We start from the raw sequence: 18,966 nt of genomic DNA, 5'->3' as shown, positions 1-18,966 counted from the left end.
CTCTCTACCATCTCTCCTACCCTGTCTCCTAACCTCTCTACCCTCTCTCCTAACCTCTCTACCCTCCTACCCTCTCTACCATCTCTCCTACCCTGTCTCCTAACCTCTCTACCCTCTCTCCTAACCTCTCTACCCTCTCTCCTACCCTCCCTCCTACCCTCTCTACCATCTCTCCTACCCTGTCTCCTAACCTCTCTACCCTCTCTCCTAACCTCTCTACCCTCTCTCCTACCCTCTCTGCTAACCTCTCTACCCTCTCTGCTAACCTCTCTACCCTGTCTCCTACCCTGTCTCCTAACCTCTCTACCCTGTCTCCTAACCTCTCTACCCTCTCTCCTACCCTGTCTCCTAACCTCTCTACCCTCTCTCCTACCCTGTCTCCTAACCTCTCTACCCTCTCTGCTAACCTCTCTACCCTCTCTCCTACCCTGTCTCCTAACCTCTCTACCCTCTCTGCTAACCTCTCTACCCTGTCTCCTAACCTCTCTACCATCTCTCCTACCCTGTCTCCTAACCTCTCCTCCCCTCTCTGCTCATCTGCCTCCATCAGTTCAATGGCATCAACCTGCGGAACGCTACAGAGCAGCAAGCCCGTCTGATCATCGGCCAGCAGTGTGACACCATCACCATCATGGCCCAGTACAACCCGCACATGTACCAGCTGGGCAACCACTCGCGCTCCAGGTAACACAGTGGATCCTGTGCAATTATGTTGTAGATGTGGGGGGCGGGGTTTGATTCTGGTCCCCAGGTGTGCTCCTTCCAGTCCTGGATCAGTTCCATTCCATCCAAATGCTGTGGTTTAAGAATGACTCTTATTTATATGACTATGGCCAGGTGTGCTGTAAATGCAGTTGTAGTATTTTTGCCTGAGCAATATGGTCAGATGAAGACTTGTCTTACATTTCTCTAGCTGAATGAACTGAAGGAAATGGTGAACCAGCACTCGCTCATTCATCCAGGTGTAAAAACCATTACCATCTAATTAACTGTGTGGCTGCTCAACTTTAAAGATTCGCAGTACGTCTGCTAAGGGAATGACACCACCTTCTGTCATTCCTCGTTGAACTTGGTGCTGTGAGTGTGTGGGAATGCCGCTGTTCCAGACGGAGCTGAAACGTTCCCATCTGTTAAGACTCAAAACCTTTTCTTCTTTGTACGGGCGCAGCTCCCGCCTGGAGCCGGTCAGCGCTCAGGCCACGGCCCAGGGGAGCGGGGCCACCACCCCCGACAATCACTCCGCCATCGACACGCTCAGCGAGCAGGACGAGGGCACCCTCACCCCCTCCTCCAAGCAGACCACCCCCACCACCAGCCCCAACAGCTTCATCAGGTCATTTACATTTTCAATTTTCAATTTATTTATTGTGAAGGGACAGTGTGCATTAATCAACATTTGACAATAGTCATGTAAATATACCCGAGTTAGCCAGAAGGTGTTGCCTGGTGTTGATTGCCACTGTGAGAGCAAAATTGATTGATTGCTTATTAATTGGTTAATTTTGCTCTCACAGCATCCTATAAGTAGTCCATGGGCCAGACCAGATTCTGGTACCACTCAAGGTGGCAACACTTGCTTATAATTTTTGATGACACATGTCCGTAGATCATATTTTGGTATGATAGCCATTCCTTAGTGGTAGCTAAGCTGTGACACAGTTACCAGCTTGTGAAGTGAACCACCCCTAAAGTCAATTGCATTTTAGACGCTGCTGTATATCCTGGGTTAGGCAGGACGTTTTTCAGGGCGTTTTTCAATCTTTTGTACTATTGTTTTTGGTCCTATTTTAAAGGGGACCTTCTTAGCTTTCATTTAAGGCAACTGCTGCTAACAACAACTGCTGTTTGCTTCAAGAGGAAACCTGCCTATCTCTGCTGCCAAAAGGGCCTAAACACCTCTGCCCTTTTCACACCTTCGAAAACCCCCACTTTGCACTCAACAAGAACAGCTGAAAATGCTTGCTGACATAAGCATTTTCACATCATTTTTAATCATCGATTCATATCCTCATTAATATTAGTCAAGTCAAGTTTGTTTGTATAGCACATTTCATACACAGAGGCAATTCAAAGTGCTTCACATAAAATGGTTGACAGGAAAATAAAAGAAAAGAAGAGAGTAAAATGGACATTTAAAAGCATCACAACAAAACAAAAAAACAAAAACAAAAAAAGAGTATAAAAAGTGCATTAAGCAACTTCATTAAGCACATAAAATGGTTGACAGGAAAATAAACGAAAAGAAGAAATAAAATGGACATTTAAAAATATTAGGTCAATAATAGATTAGTGTAACTGTGTTAATCGTGAAATACTTAGGCCTATAGATTCAAATGTTATTTTCTAATGTTAGAAGTGCCTCGCAAAGGTGGTTGAACACCCCATCCCCACCACCAGCAGCTAAACGACTAATATAGCCAGTCCAGTAGTAGTCTATATTTTTTAGAAAATGAAAAATGTAATATGTGCTGTTTGAAGTATCCAAGTCCTTTCACTTTGGCAAACTTCAACTCAAATACACAATGGCGTCCACTGCAATGAATGTGCAAGGGCAAAACAGAAGCTGCCCTGGCATTATAGCTACACTCACTGAGCACTTTACTGGAACGCCAGACTAATACTGGGTAGGTATCAGGGTGGGAATGGAACACCAGACTAATACAGGGTAGGTATCAGGGTGGGAATGGAACACCAGACTAATACAGGGTAGGTATCAGGGTGGGAATGGAACACCAGACTAATACAGGGTAGGTATCAGGGTGGGAATGGAACACCAGACTAATACTGGGTAGTTATCAGGATGGGAATTTCGTCGTTTTAGGGGCGTGGCCATCTGGCCTTCGGCGTCACATATTTTGTTAGGGCACAAGGCCACATGCCAGGGCACAAAGGCCATCCCTCTATTGACATCGTGAAGAGTGATTTGTCAGAAATCTGTGTTAAAATGAGCCAATGACACATGCTTTGCACATTAAACTGAGACCACTGATGTTTTTAAAGTAACTGACAGTAGCAGGCTGGTAGCAGGGCACTGCCAATGTGGCCTTAGAGATCTCAGGGCATCACGGCCAGAAGGAGGAGCAATGGAGGCCTCCGTGTAATTCCCACCCTGGTAGGTATCAGCTTTCAGCTCGGTGTTAACCGGCTACCAAAGTGACATCCGCCTTAAGGTTTGACGTGTTGCATTCTGAGATACTTTTCTGCTGACCAAAGTAGGTTTTTTTGCACCCTTCTGTGTAAATTCTTGTTGTGAGATCGGCAGTTTCAGAAGGGTTGGTGCCAGACCAAATGCTGGGTAGGTATCAGCTTTCAGCTCGGTGTTAACTGGCTACCAAAGTGACAGACGTGTTGCATTCTGACTGAGATACTTTTCTGCTGACCAAAGTTGTTGTTTTTGCATCATTCTGTGTAACTTCTTGAGACTGTTGTGAGCATAGGCGATTATAGACTGTGCCCCCCCTGGATAAAGAAATTTTGTAAATTTTAAAATAAAATGCATTAATCTGGGGCACTCTGAGAGCAAAATGAAGAGGCTAGTAGATATGAAGAACTACACACATCACACGAATATCCTCTCCACTATGCTGTGGCTTTACAGTGATGAAAAAATAATTGTCTCCTTATATAGCCTATTCTATCTGCATGATAGTGTTTCTCAACCACTGAACCGTGGCCCACTGGTGGGCCTCAGAGCACCATCTAGTGGGCTCCTAAAGGAGGTGTTTGCAGTCAACTACTTGAAATTAATATGTGGCAGTCAAAATCTATTTGTGGTGCTCAAAATCTTCACGAGCTGGTAACTGTGTCACAGCTACCACTCAGGAATGGCTATCATACCAAAATATCATCTACAGACATGTATCTTATCAAAAATCATAAGCAAGTTTTGCCACCTTGACACACACTCCCACACTGACCACTTCCTGTCCCCCCACCCTTGGTCCCCCAGAATGCCCCCCGAGAGTGGCAGGAAGGTGGGCGAGCCGCGGCTGGTGACGGTGCGGAGGCCCGGGGTGGAGGTGGGCGTCACGCTCTGCGGAGGGAACCTGCGGGGCGTCTACATCGACAGCCTGGAGGAGGACAGCCCTGCCAGGGGCCCTGAGGGGCTGCTGCCTGGAGACCTCATCCTGGAGGTACCAACGCACAAACCCGAACCTTCTGCCCGGGGATCTCAGACTGGATGTGTATAGAGAGAGACACACTGACTGACACACACCTATTCACCTTATGTTCAGACCTTACAGTGGACCAAATTCTTCCGGGTCCGTCTAACACTTCCGGCGGTCACGGCGCAAAATAAGAGAGTTGTTTTTGGAGCGGACAGTGAAGGGGTAAAATAAATAACGTAGCCTACTACTTTGAGCGGGTACACAGCAAGCAAGCGAGTATCCACTGTTAGCCAGGTCGGATAACGTTATCGTCAACAATGACGAGCACTTTCTTGTAAAACATACCTGGACTCCAACAAAGAAAGCTTCAGATAGTTGTCTCTCCTCCGAGGCAGCGCGATAGCAGCGCAAGCCATTAACGTCAATAAAGACCCGCAGACGTTAACGTAATTCCCTGGAATGCGAGACTTAACGAGCCAGTTACATGGCGTTGCATTCTTAGACATTGCCATTTGCTTTTATTTGGTATGTTACATACAATTGGCTAAATTATTAGTTAATTCAGAGTTAGATGATATTGGAGCAGCGCAGCCATTTTTTATTTTATTTTATTATTATTTTTAGCCGGAAGTTTTGGGACGGCCACACAACCAGGTCAAATGGGCGTGGCTACATAAGGTGAATATGAGCACACCAAGTCACACTTTAGACACTGATATGCTACTCTATAGTAAATGACATTATCAAAAAAAAATTATTCTATCACAGTCACAAGACCATATTATCTCATGATGATAAAATTGTTAATATTTAGTCTCTAAACAAAAACAAACAAAAAAATAGTTAACTGATGAAACGGGCTTTCCTCAAAGCATAGTTGGATTTAGTATAGAGGTGTAGCTATAATAATATCAGTTTCTTCTTGAGGTGTTTTCAAAACTGGACTCTTGTTGGCCGCGTGCCGTCATTGTTTTAGGTCTCCTCCTGACTCATACAAAGCTTTTGTGTCGCCGTTATTTCGGTCTCGCCCCGCGCTCGCTCGCGCCGCCAAACAGCGTTGGCATTTTTCTCCTGCCAGTTATTGTTGTTCATTGATCGCCCGCTCCTCTTCTCTCCTCTCCCGCTGTGCATTGGTGATCCATCCAATCATAACGGGCCATTCCTGGCATGCTCCCACTTAAGTGCTCTGCCACAAAGGAGCCGCTCTCCGTGCTGTCGTGCAGCTTTGTCATCAGGCCACACCTTCAATCCTCCCAGCTGCTCCTGTTCTGCTGCTGCCCTCTGCATCAGCCTCTCCTTCAATCCTCCCAGCTGCTCCCGTTCTGCTGCTGCCCTCTGCATCAGCCTCTCCTTCAATCCTCCCAGCTGCTCCCGTTCTGCTGCTGCCCTCTGCATGGCACAAATCAATGCTGGCTGCTGGGACACGTTTAATATAGCCAAGAGCTCGGAGCAAATGTGGACCCCCCTGCAAGGCATTGCAAATGATTTCCCAGACGAGTGTGTGTGTCCACTCGACAAACCCCATCTGCTGCTCTCCCTGAGTGTGTCTGTTTTTCACACTGCGATGCGAAGGTGGTGCTTTTCTTTTTCATGTCGGTTCACGAGTTCATTTGATCTTTTTCTTTTTTTAGCCCCCGCGACAGCAGGGGCTCTGCGGATGGCGTTGTTGCTCGGTCGCTCCGTTTCACCACTTTCTGGGTCACACGGCCCCACTGGGAGGTAGACTGCAGGCACTCAAACGGGGGAGGCCCGAGTTCGATTCCTGGCAGAGGACGCGTCCGCAAAATTCAACGTCAAGTTCAACGTCGCGTTTTCATTCTCTCCTTCTCTTGTCTTGCAGTATAATTCAGTGAATATGAAGAATAAGACGGCAGAGGAGGTATATGTGGAGATGCTGAAGCCTGCAGAGACTGTCACACTCAAGGTGCAGCATCGCCCAGATGACTTCAACATGCTCAAAGACACTCCAGGAGACGCCTTTTATATTAGGTACATGCGCACACGCGTGCATGCACACACGCGTGCATGCACACACACACACACACACACACACACACACACACACACACACACACACACACACACACACAATTGTAGGGTATTATGTGTTACAGCTCCATAAAGGGACCACACCAATTTCCCCCAAGCAGCTTTCTCTACCCATACAGCCATGTTGCTATATATAGACCCACCACTGCTGGAGCCCCCCATGGAGAATCTAACACATTATGTCCAAGATCCACTGTCTCACTGTAAAGATGCTACAGATTGAGCTTGAATTGGTTTATGTTAAGTTAATTATATCAGCCGAATAGCTCAGACACCAATGGAAGATTGCTGTGTATATATATATATATATATATATATATATATATATATATATATATATATATATATATATATATATATATATATATGAATGGAGAGTGACGCTCTAAAATAGTCCCATATGATGATGTTGTGAGGGAGTCCATTTGGGTGCGTTACCGCAGCTGCTGCAGTCACTTGTCATATAAGCAAGTAGTGATGTCATCTGCAGTAAATACACTCTCTGGCCACTGGGAAATGACTTGCGAGGCCCCCGCTAAAGGAGGCGCTGCCTATACTGTCGATGGATTAACTCACGCCCCTCCTTCCCTCTCTCTGCTTCTCTTGTCGTTCTCTCCATCCTTCTTGTCTGATACTTCACTGCCTCTCTCACTTCGTCCGCCTTGGCTCCCCTCAATGTGCCCCACTCTCACAACGTCCCATCTGTCCTGTCTCTCTCTCTGTCTGTCTCCGTCTCTCTGCTCCAATCAGAGCACTTTACGAGCGGGTCGGGGAGGGCGAGGGGGACCTGAGTTTTAAGAAGGATGACATCCTGTACGTGGACGAGTCTTTACCAAAGGGCAGCTTTGGGACCTGGATGGCCTGGCAGCTGGATGAGAACGCACAGCAGATCCAGAGGGGCCAGATCCCCAGCAAGTACATGTGAGTTGGAGAACATCCTCACCACGCACACGCGCGCGCGCGCACACACACGCACACACACGCACATGCACACGCACACGTTCGCAGCCCACATCTGACCGTAACCAGTACGGAGGCCAAATAATGCATCCTCAGAGCACTTTTTATTTTAACGATAACAGGAGCTCTCCATCAGCACCACACAGAAATCAGAAACTAAAAGTGAGGGGCTGTCTGCAATAGGCTAATTAACAAATAATTGATTACAAATTAAATAATGGTATCATTCAACCATGGAGAAATCATGCATTCTCATACATAATAAGAATTACATTTTTTCACAAAGATCATAAAGTTTAGCATTTTATTTAAATAGTTTTCATGTAATGGGACTCTAAAGCACTATTATCCAATATAAAGAGGTGTGTCCTATTTGTCAGTCAATTTCTGGTATTGATCCAGAGTCACCGCCTCACATCACAGTACATGGAGATTCTACAGTATTATGTTATCATTATTATTATCGATACTTGAAAAGTCATGGAAACTTTTTGAAATGTTATCCGTGAAAAAGTGTGGGCAACCCTGGATTTATTACTTTTACTAAATGTCCAAAATAATCCTCAAAAGTGAGCCCTTCTCGCTGTGTATAAGGAATAAGATTGCGTATGTGTGTGCGTGGGCGTATGTGCGCGCATGTGTGTGTGTGCGTGTGTGCGTGCGTGTGTGCGTGCGTGTGTGTGTGTGTGTGTGCGTGCATGTGTGTGTGTGTGCGTGCGTGCATGTGTGCGTTGTTTAGGATGGACCAGGAGTTTTACCGCAGACACAGTGTCACAGAAATGAAGGAAGATGGCGGCTCCGGTAAGACTCTGTCTGCAGCGGCCCGCCGGTCGTTCTTCAGGAGGAAACACAAACACAAACGCAGCAGCTCCAAAGACAGCAAAGAGACGGTGGCTCTAGACGCCATCAGCACAGACTCCATCCCATTCCTCGACGGTGAGGACCACAGCGCCACACACATCGTTTTCCATAACATCAAGATGATACTAGGGGCGTGTTTGCTGCAAGGATCTCAGTTAGACTCTGTTAAGCATTGAGAGTGCGAGAGAACAAGATTGGGCATAGATCAACATTAGAGATCTAAAAAAAAGAGAGAAAAGAAGCAGCTTTGTAATAATGTGTGTTCTGTGTGACAGACTGTGTGAGCCTGGCCTACCAGCGGGTCCAGAAGGTGGAGTGCACGTCACCACGACCGGTACTCGTCCTCGGGCCGCTCACCGACCCGGTCAAGGACATGCTGGTCAAAGAGTCTCCCGGGAAGTTCTGCAGATGTGTCCTGGGTGAGTTCAACCTCAGCCAGATTATCCGTCAGCCGTACAAAGCACGGTGGTTTCCATTTTGAAAGCTCGTGACACAAAAGCCACACTTGCTCTGCAAGAGAGATGTACGGCAAAGCTCGCGCAACATTAACCATCAGTTTGCACTGTAGAGGTCATCAACATCATCGCAAACACTGTTCAAGGCACTCGCATCGCTGAGTGGCTCCGCCTTGTTCTCAGCTTGTTCAAACAGTGGTTGTAGACTAGTGGTTGTGTACTGTAAGTGCACAGCAGGCATGGTTAGGGATATTTTAGCATGACTTTGACCATTTGAATATGAATCTTTAAAACCCACATTCCCCACAATGCCCATGGGTGGGCTAAAATAATATTGGCATATTAGTACCTCCCTTCCTAAGTTGCTGTAGTTTGAGAATATGATCTTGTGTTCATCATGACATGTTAGTCCTATAGATATGGTTCAAATGTGCTATTGTGTACTCATTTTTAAACATCAATATATCAGTGTCAATCTAATTGTGATATCCAGGTATAATTACTAAATTCTAAACAGATGAGATGGTGGTTGGTAGGCAGTCTCTGCCTCATGGCAATGTTTCTCAAAATGAACACTTTTCCTCATGAACCCTATCCCATAATAACCATATGCTTTACTGAAGAGAATAAACATGTTGGAAGTGTTTTCCCCCCTATATGCCTTCCTGTTATTACATCTGCCACGATGATGAATGTGTTTGTGTTGGGAGAGCAGCAGTCCCTTTCAAATGGTTTTGCAAGGCTAGTGCAAGAGTTTAGCTACATTGTGTGGCTGTAACCATTGTCTCTGGTCACTGGATGCAAACAGATTTCTGTTCAAAGGCACAATAAACTGCAATCTCATTGATATGACTGTATCATAATATCAAATCAAATCAATCTGACCTGGTGGCACACGATGTAAAATGCGGCTTCCACTCTTCTCAGCGGTGGTGTAATTTGTTTATGTTTAATCCAACAAATGTCTCAAAATTTTGGACGGCACGGTGGCTCAGTGGTTAGCACTGTTGCCTCACAGCAAGAAGGTCCCGGGTTCGAACCCCGGTCCGTCCCAGGTCCTTTCTGTGTGGAGTTTGCATGTTCTCCCCGTGTTCGTGTGGGTTTTCTCTCCGGGTGCTCCGGTTTCCTCCCACCATCAAAGACATGTATGTTAGGGTTAAGACTCCTGTCAGTGCCCCTGGCCAAGGTACTGGCAAAAAGAACTGGAGTTGGTCCCCGGGCGCTGCACTGTGGCTGCCCACTGCTCCTAGTTCTAGGAAGGTTCCTAGTAGAGGATGGGTCAAATGCAGAGGATGAATTTCCCCAAGGGGATAAATAAAGGATAAAGGATAACTTAAAATGAATGTGCTAACTTGTTGATGTTAAAATGCTACTTGTAGCACTTAAAAAAATGTAAACAACTTCTTGCAACTCAAAGGCAATGAGAGAATGCAAGCCACTGCCAACACTGAACAGCTAGACATCATTCCTAACGCTTTTTAGATTAAATGGATTGCTTGAGACATACTATAATGTGGGCTTTGGAACCAAGTCTCTATATCTGTTCATTTCATAGTTATGGCTAGAAAACGCTAATTGTCTACTGGCGGAAATCGCAGATCTGGTTGAGCACCAACCTCTCATCAGTTGTTCTTTGGCCCAAGGCCCATCTAGCCACCAAATCTCATGGAAGTCCCTCAAGCTTTTGAGACATCCTGCAGGCACAGCCAGAAACGGGGATGAAAACATAAACTCCTTGGCAGAGGTATAAATGTAAAGTATTATTATTTATCCCCCCACAGATTTGCACCTAATTTCTTATGGGTTCTGATTATTTAAATCAAATGCCTGAAGAAATAGGAGGCTCTCAAATTAACCTTTCGTTTACCTCATATGCTTGCTGTGCACTATTACAACTCTGAGGAATACCCATATGTTACCACTTTTTCTTCCCAATCCAAAAGGTTGTACTGTAGCACTTTGTATTGTCTGTCACGTCCTCAGAGGTGATGAAGGCATCTCAGCAAGCCATTGAGCGCGGCGTCAAAGACTGCCTCTTCATCGACTACAAGCGCAGGAGCGGCCATTTTGATGTGACCACTGTTGCTTGCATCAAGGAGATAGCAGAAAAGGTACTTGTCTGATTCTTGTCTTTCTCATCAGATTTTATCAGGCAAGATTAAGTAGCTTGTATTTGCCTTTTTTTTATATCTCTACGTTTGCTCAAGAGAAGGTGTTGCTGTCAGAGAGGTTAACTCTTAGTTTATTCCTTCTTACTGTACACCAGCAAATGTTAATAATCTTCATCAAGCCTTTTCAGATATTATAGAGACACATCGGAGCGCGTCATCATTCAGAAACCACGCCCAAAACAGGGGGGAAACAAAAACTCCCCCCCCCCAATCCTGGCGTTCTCCTATAGACACTGCATGAAATAGGCCACGCCCATCACGGGGGAAATCGCTCCGTTTGCTCCCATAGACCAGCATCATTTTCCTTGAATTAAACATAGCTAAAAGCTGTTGTGTGGTGGGGCTGCACAGACAACAAATGTAAAAAATTGCCAGTTACAGTTTTTTTGTACTCCTGAGCAAAACAAGGAAGCCATTGAGAGTTGGCGAGAAGAAAAATGTAGATCTAGCTGTCAAGGAAGTAAGTTGGAGTGTTCATCTTCCGTATATACGATCTTTTTGTGCAACACGCAACCATGCACGTGACATAGGAGAACGCCAGGATTGGAGGGGGGGTTTCTGTTTCCCCCCCATTTTGGGCGTGGTTTCTGAATGATGACGCGCTCCGCAGTGTCTCTATGTCACGTGTTGCACACAAAGATCATATATACGGAAGATGAACACTCCAACTTACTTAAGTGCACAGTCCTTTGCATTAGTCGCTGTCCATTCTGATTGTTTGCCTTTGTTTCTTCTGGAAACAGGACTGTCACTGTTTGCTTGACATCGCCCCACACGCCATCGAGCGGCTCCACAGTGTTCACATCTATCCAATTGTGGTCTTCATCCGCTACAAAAACGCCAAGCAAATCAAGTAAGTAGCACCTTGTCTCTGTAGCACGAGCGCCTGTATTCACCCTCGATGTGTGGTTCTTTGAGACACACACACACACACACACGTGTCTACACACACACGTCACACGCACACACACACACACACACAGAGAGAGAGCTGTGCAGAATGCTTGGCTGGTGGGGTCCAGAGTGTTGTGCCAATGCCTGGCGTATGGTGAGGGCAACAAATGCTGCCTGTTTCTGGGGATGTCCTGCTACAGTGACATCCCTGCCCACTGTGTGTGTGTGTGTGTGTGTGTGTGCGCGTGCGTGTGTGCGCATGTGTGTGTGTGTGTGCGCGCGCGTGTGTGTGTGATGGAGCAAGATAAGCCTTCACTCTCCAGCCTACCATGAGTCCTTTGGTGCGTCTGTCAAAGCACCCCACTCACGTGTGTGTGTGTGTGTGTGTGTGTGTGCGCGCGCGCGCGCGCGTCTGTCAAAGCACCCCACTCACCACACTGTGTGTGTGTGTGTGCACGTCTGTCAAAGCACCCCACTCACCACACTGTGTGTGTGTGTGTGCACGTCTGTCAAAGCACCCCACTCACCACACACGCTTGCATAATCCCAAACAGCTGGTGAAATATGCCCACGTTTTTTGGGAAAGAAATAATAAAATTAAGCGTTGAGATGTTGTATCTCTTCTAGTATTTCTTCCATCACTGGTAAAATAAGGTCCAGGGGGTACAGCAGCTAGTGGATTCAAAATCTCAACCGTTATTTTTCTTGTAATCATCATTGATGTTATAGAAGCTCTGAACGATGGGAACCTTACCAGTCACAATCTGAGTTAACCAGCGTTTGGTGGTTGTTTCATATCTCAATGCTACCTGAACTTGATGGACCTGATACCGGGACAGTCCAGTCACTACCTGTGTTTTCTCCACAGGGAGCAGAAAGATCCGGTGTATCTGCGGGACAAAGTATCTCAGAAACATTCCAAGGAGCAGTTTGAAAGTGCACAGAAGATAGAGCAAGAGTACAGCAAATTCTTCACAGGTTCGTATAAACAAACCAAAATAACAAATAAAAAGCGATATGCCTTACGCTTATAGTAAATGTCTATCTTCTTCTAAATGAATCAATTCCCGTTGCAGGTATTGTCCAGGGTGGCACCCTCCCCTACATTTGCACTCAGATCATGACTATAGTCGATCAAGAACAAAGTAAAGTCCTGTGGACTCCACTCGGCTGCCCCTAGAGGAGACCGGCCGCCACTACAGCAAGCTGCGGCTTTCCGTCTCCCAAAACCCCAACACTAATTAAACCCTTCCACACTATATCGATAGGTACACTACAGTGCGCTAGTTATGTAAATTATTGATATTTTTTTATTTTTGTCTTTGTTCATGTTGATTTGTAATCGGAGCCTCCTTCTATTCTGATGTATTCCGGAGCAGGTTAGTAGCACTGGATCATGACGTTAAAAAGTTTGTTCAGTCTTCCCTAAGGGTTTCTGGTGGTGTCTTCGTCATGCTGCAATGTAAGCATCCGGTTTGCAGTCAAAAGATGAGTGTGAGTATTGGTGTTCAGTGTATGCTTGACTGCACCCAAACACCTGCCCCCACCCACCCATCCACCCTACACCACGTCAACGCTAATGAAGTTCAACTACCCCTGATCCAGAACCTGTGTACCAAATAACATTTGTGGTTTCACTATACCACCCATTTGATGACGACTGACAACTAAGTGTGTGTGTGTGTGTGTGTGTGTGAGAGAGAGAGAGAGGGGAGAAAGCAATGTCAAGACTGTTGGCAACATTTTAGACAATTTTAATTGGATTAAATCATGGTTTTGTTATTAGCATGAATTTGATGCTATAGAAATGAAATGCCAAGATCAGACATCACATTCCTCATTGCATTTTATCCAAAGGTGCAAAGGCAGCACGGCCCTCTGAAGTACGTAGCTCTGTGGTCTTACTGAACCTGATCTGAAGTACGTAGCTCTGTGGTCTTACTGAACCTGATCTGAAGTACGTAGCTCTGTGGTCTTACTGAACCTGATCTGAAGTACGTAGCTCTGTGGTCTTACTGAACCTGATCTGAAGTACGTAGCTCTGTGGTCTTACTGAACTGGATTGCCAACAGTGACGGCCATGAAAGAAAACTCAAACACATTGATGTTTGTTCTATGCATTGTGTTTCTATAGTAGCTGGGTATGTGGACAGTTTACGGGCCTTTCGGAAGTGCCTTTGGAGAAGAAGTCTGATCTGAAACCAGCCCCTGGCCACTTAAGACAAGATAGTCAGGAGGGTTTGCGGACGTTTATCTAAAAGATCAAACGCGTCTTTTTAACCGGTCGAGTACTGGATGGACAGGGGCTGTTTTTGGACCAGCACAGTGCAGAGCGCGTGACAATGGTGAGGTTTTGAGGGCCGGCCGAAGTGGCAGCCAACGGGTTAACTCCTCAGCATGCACTCCAGGGCTAGACAGACCACTGTGTAACTATCATACTATCTCTTTGTCACATATTTAAAGACAATATAGAGTATAACAAATACAGTATGCAGATACAGCTGAAAACATATATTATATATTACATGTATTTTCACTAGGTCATAGGCCTAGGAACCTTCGCCGGTCAGCTCATGTCTTAGCAGGTATTGGCATGTTTTTGTTTTGTTTGTTTTTTGTTTTCTTGATTTGTGGTTGGTTGTCAGTCACTTATCAATGTACTCATAAAAAGAGACACTATGGAGCAAATTTGCAGGGTAATATCTTAAAAGGATTTTCCTAGGATCCATTTAAATGTTAGTGACTTTTCATTGTTATTTAATTGTTTTTTTATTCAAGAGGCAAAGAATATTGACCAATATTGTGCCCTTCCTTGAACCATATCCTGTATCTTATTGTGCCAAAATCCACTAAGGCAACTTTAACCTTTTATTTCTGTTTTGCACTTGTTTGTCTGTGAACCTTAAACATGAAACTGTTCCTAGGTTTCCAGTAGACTATGAATAGGTACTATAATTTCTACTGTAACTAATTCAGTTTTTATGTATGACATCAGTTCCTTACATTTCATTGATGGCCTTTTATTCTTAATTAGAAAAAAAGGATTGCTCCTTATTTGAATTATTATTGAAAAAGGGATCTATTCTTGCACAGTTTTTCAAAGGAAAACCAGTCCACAAGTTTGACTATTGGGCAAAAAAAAAAAATAGGCATAAGCAAATTGTAATGTCACTATTTTTCTGAGTAGATAGCAGGATCTAGAGTGAGAGGGATACAACATGAAATGGTTGTATTTAGAAAGACTAGATGTCAGGTACTGATTGAACTTTTCTTTTATTAAAAAGAATGTGATTTGTATGTTATGAGACATTAACATGAGAATAAAACTCTTATGTATCACAACATGGACTGTGAGTCTTTGAATGTTTCTTAGTCAGCTCATGGGTAAGATTGCATTTGAATTGAAGTTGCATCAGTGAGATGATGTACACCAGGGATACTCAACTTGCTTTGCCCGGGATCCACGTTTGCAAAATGACAGGAGGCCAGGGGCCAGTTAATAAACAAACAATAATATTCATTTTTCTGTAGCGGATTGTAGGTATTTGGGGTGTCAGCCGGAGTTTAGTCTGACAATGTTGTGCACACAGGATAGGATAAGTTAACTTAGTACATAGTACCTGGGTGGCGAGCAGGTGGCGATATTTGAGAACTTAGCTGGAGCTCAGTCAAACTTTATAGTTTTCATTGTGAATTAGAAAATGGCGAGGGGGCCACTTGGCACCCTATCGTGGGCTGCATCTGGCCCCCGGGCCACAAGTTGAGTATCACCGATCTACACCTTCTTGGCACCACGAATAGACATCTTTTCAACATATTGCTCTTAGTTCTTCTACCTCAGTAATAATTCTTCGGGTTGAGTTTTAAAGATAAGAGGTAGAATTAAGCTGATGGGGAAGCTTTTCTATTAATTTCTTGCTGGGGGGAGAAACGGTGTCCTTCAGTGATGTACTGTGATGAAAGGGAATTATTTTTGCTGAAAGCAGCAGGAGGAGGAGGGGAGAGCATGGCAGATGAAATGGCCTTCAATTTCTTTGAGCCGTTAAGTCGCTCTGACAATATCTGCCAGGATCTGAGTGAGAGAGGAGGTGGAAGATGTGGCCTTGCAGCGACGTTCTTCGCCTTGTATGCACCTTCAAAGACACTTTGCTGAGGCGCGATAACGGTTCTTCAGCAGTGCAACAACACACACATCAAATAGTGCAGCTTGACATTGACAATTCAAGCTACGATCCGGAGAACATCATAATGGGGGGAAATGATTTCTTTATGATTTCTGAGCCAGCAGACTACTGTAGGTTTGATGTCATGCTAACCGGAACACCATGTGGACAGATTAACATCACTGGAGCATGCTGCTGTTTTCCAGTTGGGCAGCCCAGAGCTACACCAGAGCTTTTACTGGTTGATTGGGCGCTCAGAGCTTGAGGTCCCTTCCTTCTTCCCTATAGCTCTGCAGCCAGGGTCACATGGTCCTTCCTCTGGCCAATGAGGACTGCCCTCCAGGCACCTGTCTGTCCCGTTCACTGGGGGTGAGGGAGAGAGCAGCACCCGGTGTCCCCGAATCATCCACCACACCCGACCCAACCCAGGCCTTATGGTGAAAATAACCACCAAATGTTCTCGGCGCTAAACTGCCAAGTGTCTGGGAATGTTGCTTGAGGTTGTTCGTGACCAAACACTCCTGCATCCGATATATGAGTGCAGCTCTACTATGCAGCCGTGCCCCAATTCCTTCTGTCCTCCAAGTCTCCTCCTGTCTGTTTTGGAAAGGGGGGGGGTAGGCCTAGGGTCGGCTCAGCGGCCCTCCTGCGGCGGTGTCTGTTTCAAGACAGCTGCTGACAGCTCATCTGAACTTGAGAAGTCTCCCCAGCCAGTCTGACACAGTCCATGGTCTGACAGCCCTAGAGGATCTTTGTAGTCCAGGCTGACCCAGTCACCGCCTTTTTCTCAGCTTAAGTCAAATCTCTTTCATAGTGAGAGGCATGTTGCTCTTCCTCCTTTCTTTTATCCCCCCCCCCCCCCCCCCCCTTCTCTCTCTGTTTGACGGGATGAATTCACCCCTATGTCGGCCTTCCGCATGTTAACTCTCACACCTCCAAATGTCCTGTGGGATTGCCACCTGACTGCTCTCGTGTTGATCTCCTCATCTGTCAGCACGGAGGGTTCCACTGGCCCACAGGAGCCACTTGCCTAACAGCTGGCCTTTCATGGTGGATGATCAATCCCAGATCCCTCCTGCCTTAGCCAGCAATAAACACCCACATGATTTATTGTGGCGTATCTGCAGCGTGCCGCTTATGCTTCCGCTCTCTGTGACCTCTTTGAGTTGCTTTGGGATTTGATTCTCACCTGACAAGGATGTAGGATTGTATACTTATTGTTATCCTCTGTAGATTGATCAGAAAACACTTGCTGCATTGATCCATTTTAAAGAGTGGTCATTATTGGGTTTGTGCCAGTGAAACAGGCCCACGTGTCATTTACAGAAATCAACGGTGATGGGACGTGTTGTGATTACCTGGTGTTGACAATGTTGGATTTTTTCATTTTCCACTCAGTGTCACCTGTATTTGAAGTATATCTTCATTAAAAAAGATTCTTAATATTTGATATAACTCACAGAATGCTCTCCCAATGTATTGGTGCTGCACGTTTGGAGGCATAATACCATTTTCATTTTGCCTTTATTCTGACAGTTCCTCATTTGCCCAGCAGGAGGACACTGCAGAGCTGCTGTCCAGGGTCTGTCCCAGCAGCTCTTTGGCTGCATCAAACACTCTCATGCTGTTCAGTGGCACCACAATGCATACATCCACCTTTACAATGTCTAGGTCTCTGCTATCAAACTGACTGACACTTAATCAATTCCTTAGTTTTGACTGTTATGTTGTTATTGGCCGGTAAATTTAAAGCCTATATTGTAACCCCCAAGCATGGAATTAAACTTCAATAGATTATGTGGAAGAAATTAAGAAAAGGTTGCAAATATTTGAAGCATGCTGCCTCCAAGGTTGTTTTAGTTCTAGCTCATATATTCTAATATGTTCCGTATATCAACCAACAGATAGCAATGTTGGCTCGCAACGCCTCCATTTTATGTGAAGTCAAAATGCTTGCATAGACATTCATGACTCCAAAGTGGTATATTTTGCAGATCGCCTTGTCTTCAGCATTTTACAGCCTGCCCCCCAGGTTGAAGATTCTGTTACAGCAGCTATTTCCATAGAAGCAATGATATTCCCTGAATAATAAATCACCACCTTAGAACTCACATACATAATTTTTCTTCTTCACACCTGACCTTACTCATGTATAGCCTATACTTTTCGAATTACTTTTCTTGTGTCATAACCCCACAATTCCTAAGTATATGAAAATATGAGATATGATATATCTGTAAATGTAAAGGTGCTCAGAAAACACTGCAGTGTGCAGCCATTGCCTTATGTTCATGCATTGATTTAAATAAAAGCATAAAGGGGAAAACTCTTGCACATTCACTCCAAGTGGAACAGTCAAAAGAACAGAGGAGATTATTGACACTTTATTGCGGCACAACCTCCAAGACGTCTGGAGCCTGCTGACACAGGTGGCTGTGTGCACCTGCCGCTCTGTTCTGCTGCTCTGGGGTCAGTGGTTATTCAGGGCTTTGAGCCAGCTGTTTCCCCATATACTTTCGCCTGGCTGGCTACTCGAGGGCATCCCTGTCCAGCCATAAACTACTGCTGGTCATGCCTGACCATCAGCACCAATCCAGACCTGTTTTTGACCTGTGTGAGCTCAAAGTGTACGCCTACACAGTAATGGACAGGGCGAGGATATGGGAGCGCATCCATCAGAGGTGCTTTCAGGAGGAGTCCTTCAAGTCAAGGTGATCCATCATTCAATCACACAGCATCAGGGAAGGGAAGGACACTCCATAGTAGGCTAACTGTGTGTGTGTGTGTGTGTGTGTGTGTGTGTGTGTGTGTGTGTGTGTGTGTGTGTGTGTGTGTGTGTGTGTGTGTGTGTGTGTGTGTGTGTGTGTGTAATTCACCTTTCAAGTTCATTTCTCAAAATGAAAATAGGGACGCTTGTGTCTGCCATGGATGAAGAGCCACAGACTCAGTAACAACAATAATAATAATAATAATAATAATAATAATAATAATAATAAAAGATCAAGCAGTAAATCAGTACAATATTGCCATAAATATCCTATGTTATTCAGGTCATAGTGACCTTATTATGGTATTTTTATGGTATCTCTGGTATATCACTAGAATATTCCTCTGGGGACTCATCATTTTGCTGTGATATTACATCATATTATCCTCCATGGAGTTCTTTTAACAGCCAAGCCTATCCGTGTTTTGCGACGTGCGTCATTTTGCGTACAAAAGAGACGCAATTGGCGCAATTATTCAACCAAACAGCCGGGTTGGCACTGCACTTGGAATAAACATCGTCCCTCTGTCCATTTTT

At 45.2% G+C, this 18,966-nt stretch overlaps 1 protein-coding gene across 1 annotated transcript in view; it reads left to right on the top strand.

The window, feature by feature from the left end:
- Positions 1 to 14,678, top strand: part of dlg5a (discs, large homolog 5a) — a 71,559-nt gene extending 56,881 nt beyond the window's left edge. The window contains exons 23-33 of the mRNA XM_083658633.1: positions 551 to 684; positions 1,169 to 1,333; positions 3,950 to 4,133; positions 5,950 to 6,098; positions 6,909 to 7,079; positions 7,858 to 8,054; positions 8,255 to 8,398; positions 10,418 to 10,545; positions 11,349 to 11,458; positions 12,368 to 12,477; positions 12,576 to 14,678. Of these exons, the coding sequence (XP_083514759.1) occupies positions 551 to 684; positions 1,169 to 1,333; positions 3,950 to 4,133; positions 5,950 to 6,098; positions 6,909 to 7,079; positions 7,858 to 8,054; positions 8,255 to 8,398; positions 10,418 to 10,545; positions 11,349 to 11,458; positions 12,368 to 12,477; positions 12,576 to 12,679 (1,596 nt within the window). The 3' untranslated portion in view covers positions 12,680 to 14,678. The remainder of the gene's footprint in view (positions 1 to 550; positions 685 to 1,168; positions 1,334 to 3,949; positions 4,134 to 5,949; positions 6,099 to 6,908; positions 7,080 to 7,857; positions 8,055 to 8,254; positions 8,399 to 10,417; positions 10,546 to 11,348; positions 11,459 to 12,367; positions 12,478 to 12,575) is intronic.
- The last annotated feature ends 4,288 nt before the right edge of the window (positions 14,679 to 18,966 follow it).

This window comes from Poromitra crassiceps (assembly GCF_964638095.1).
Source record: "Poromitra crassiceps genome assembly, chromosome: 22".
NCBI lineage: Eukaryota > Metazoa > Chordata > Actinopteri > Beryciformes > Melamphaidae > Poromitra > Poromitra crassiceps.
The sequence above is the reverse complement of the archived record's forward strand: the minus strand, read 5'-3'. Positions and strand labels throughout refer to the sequence as shown.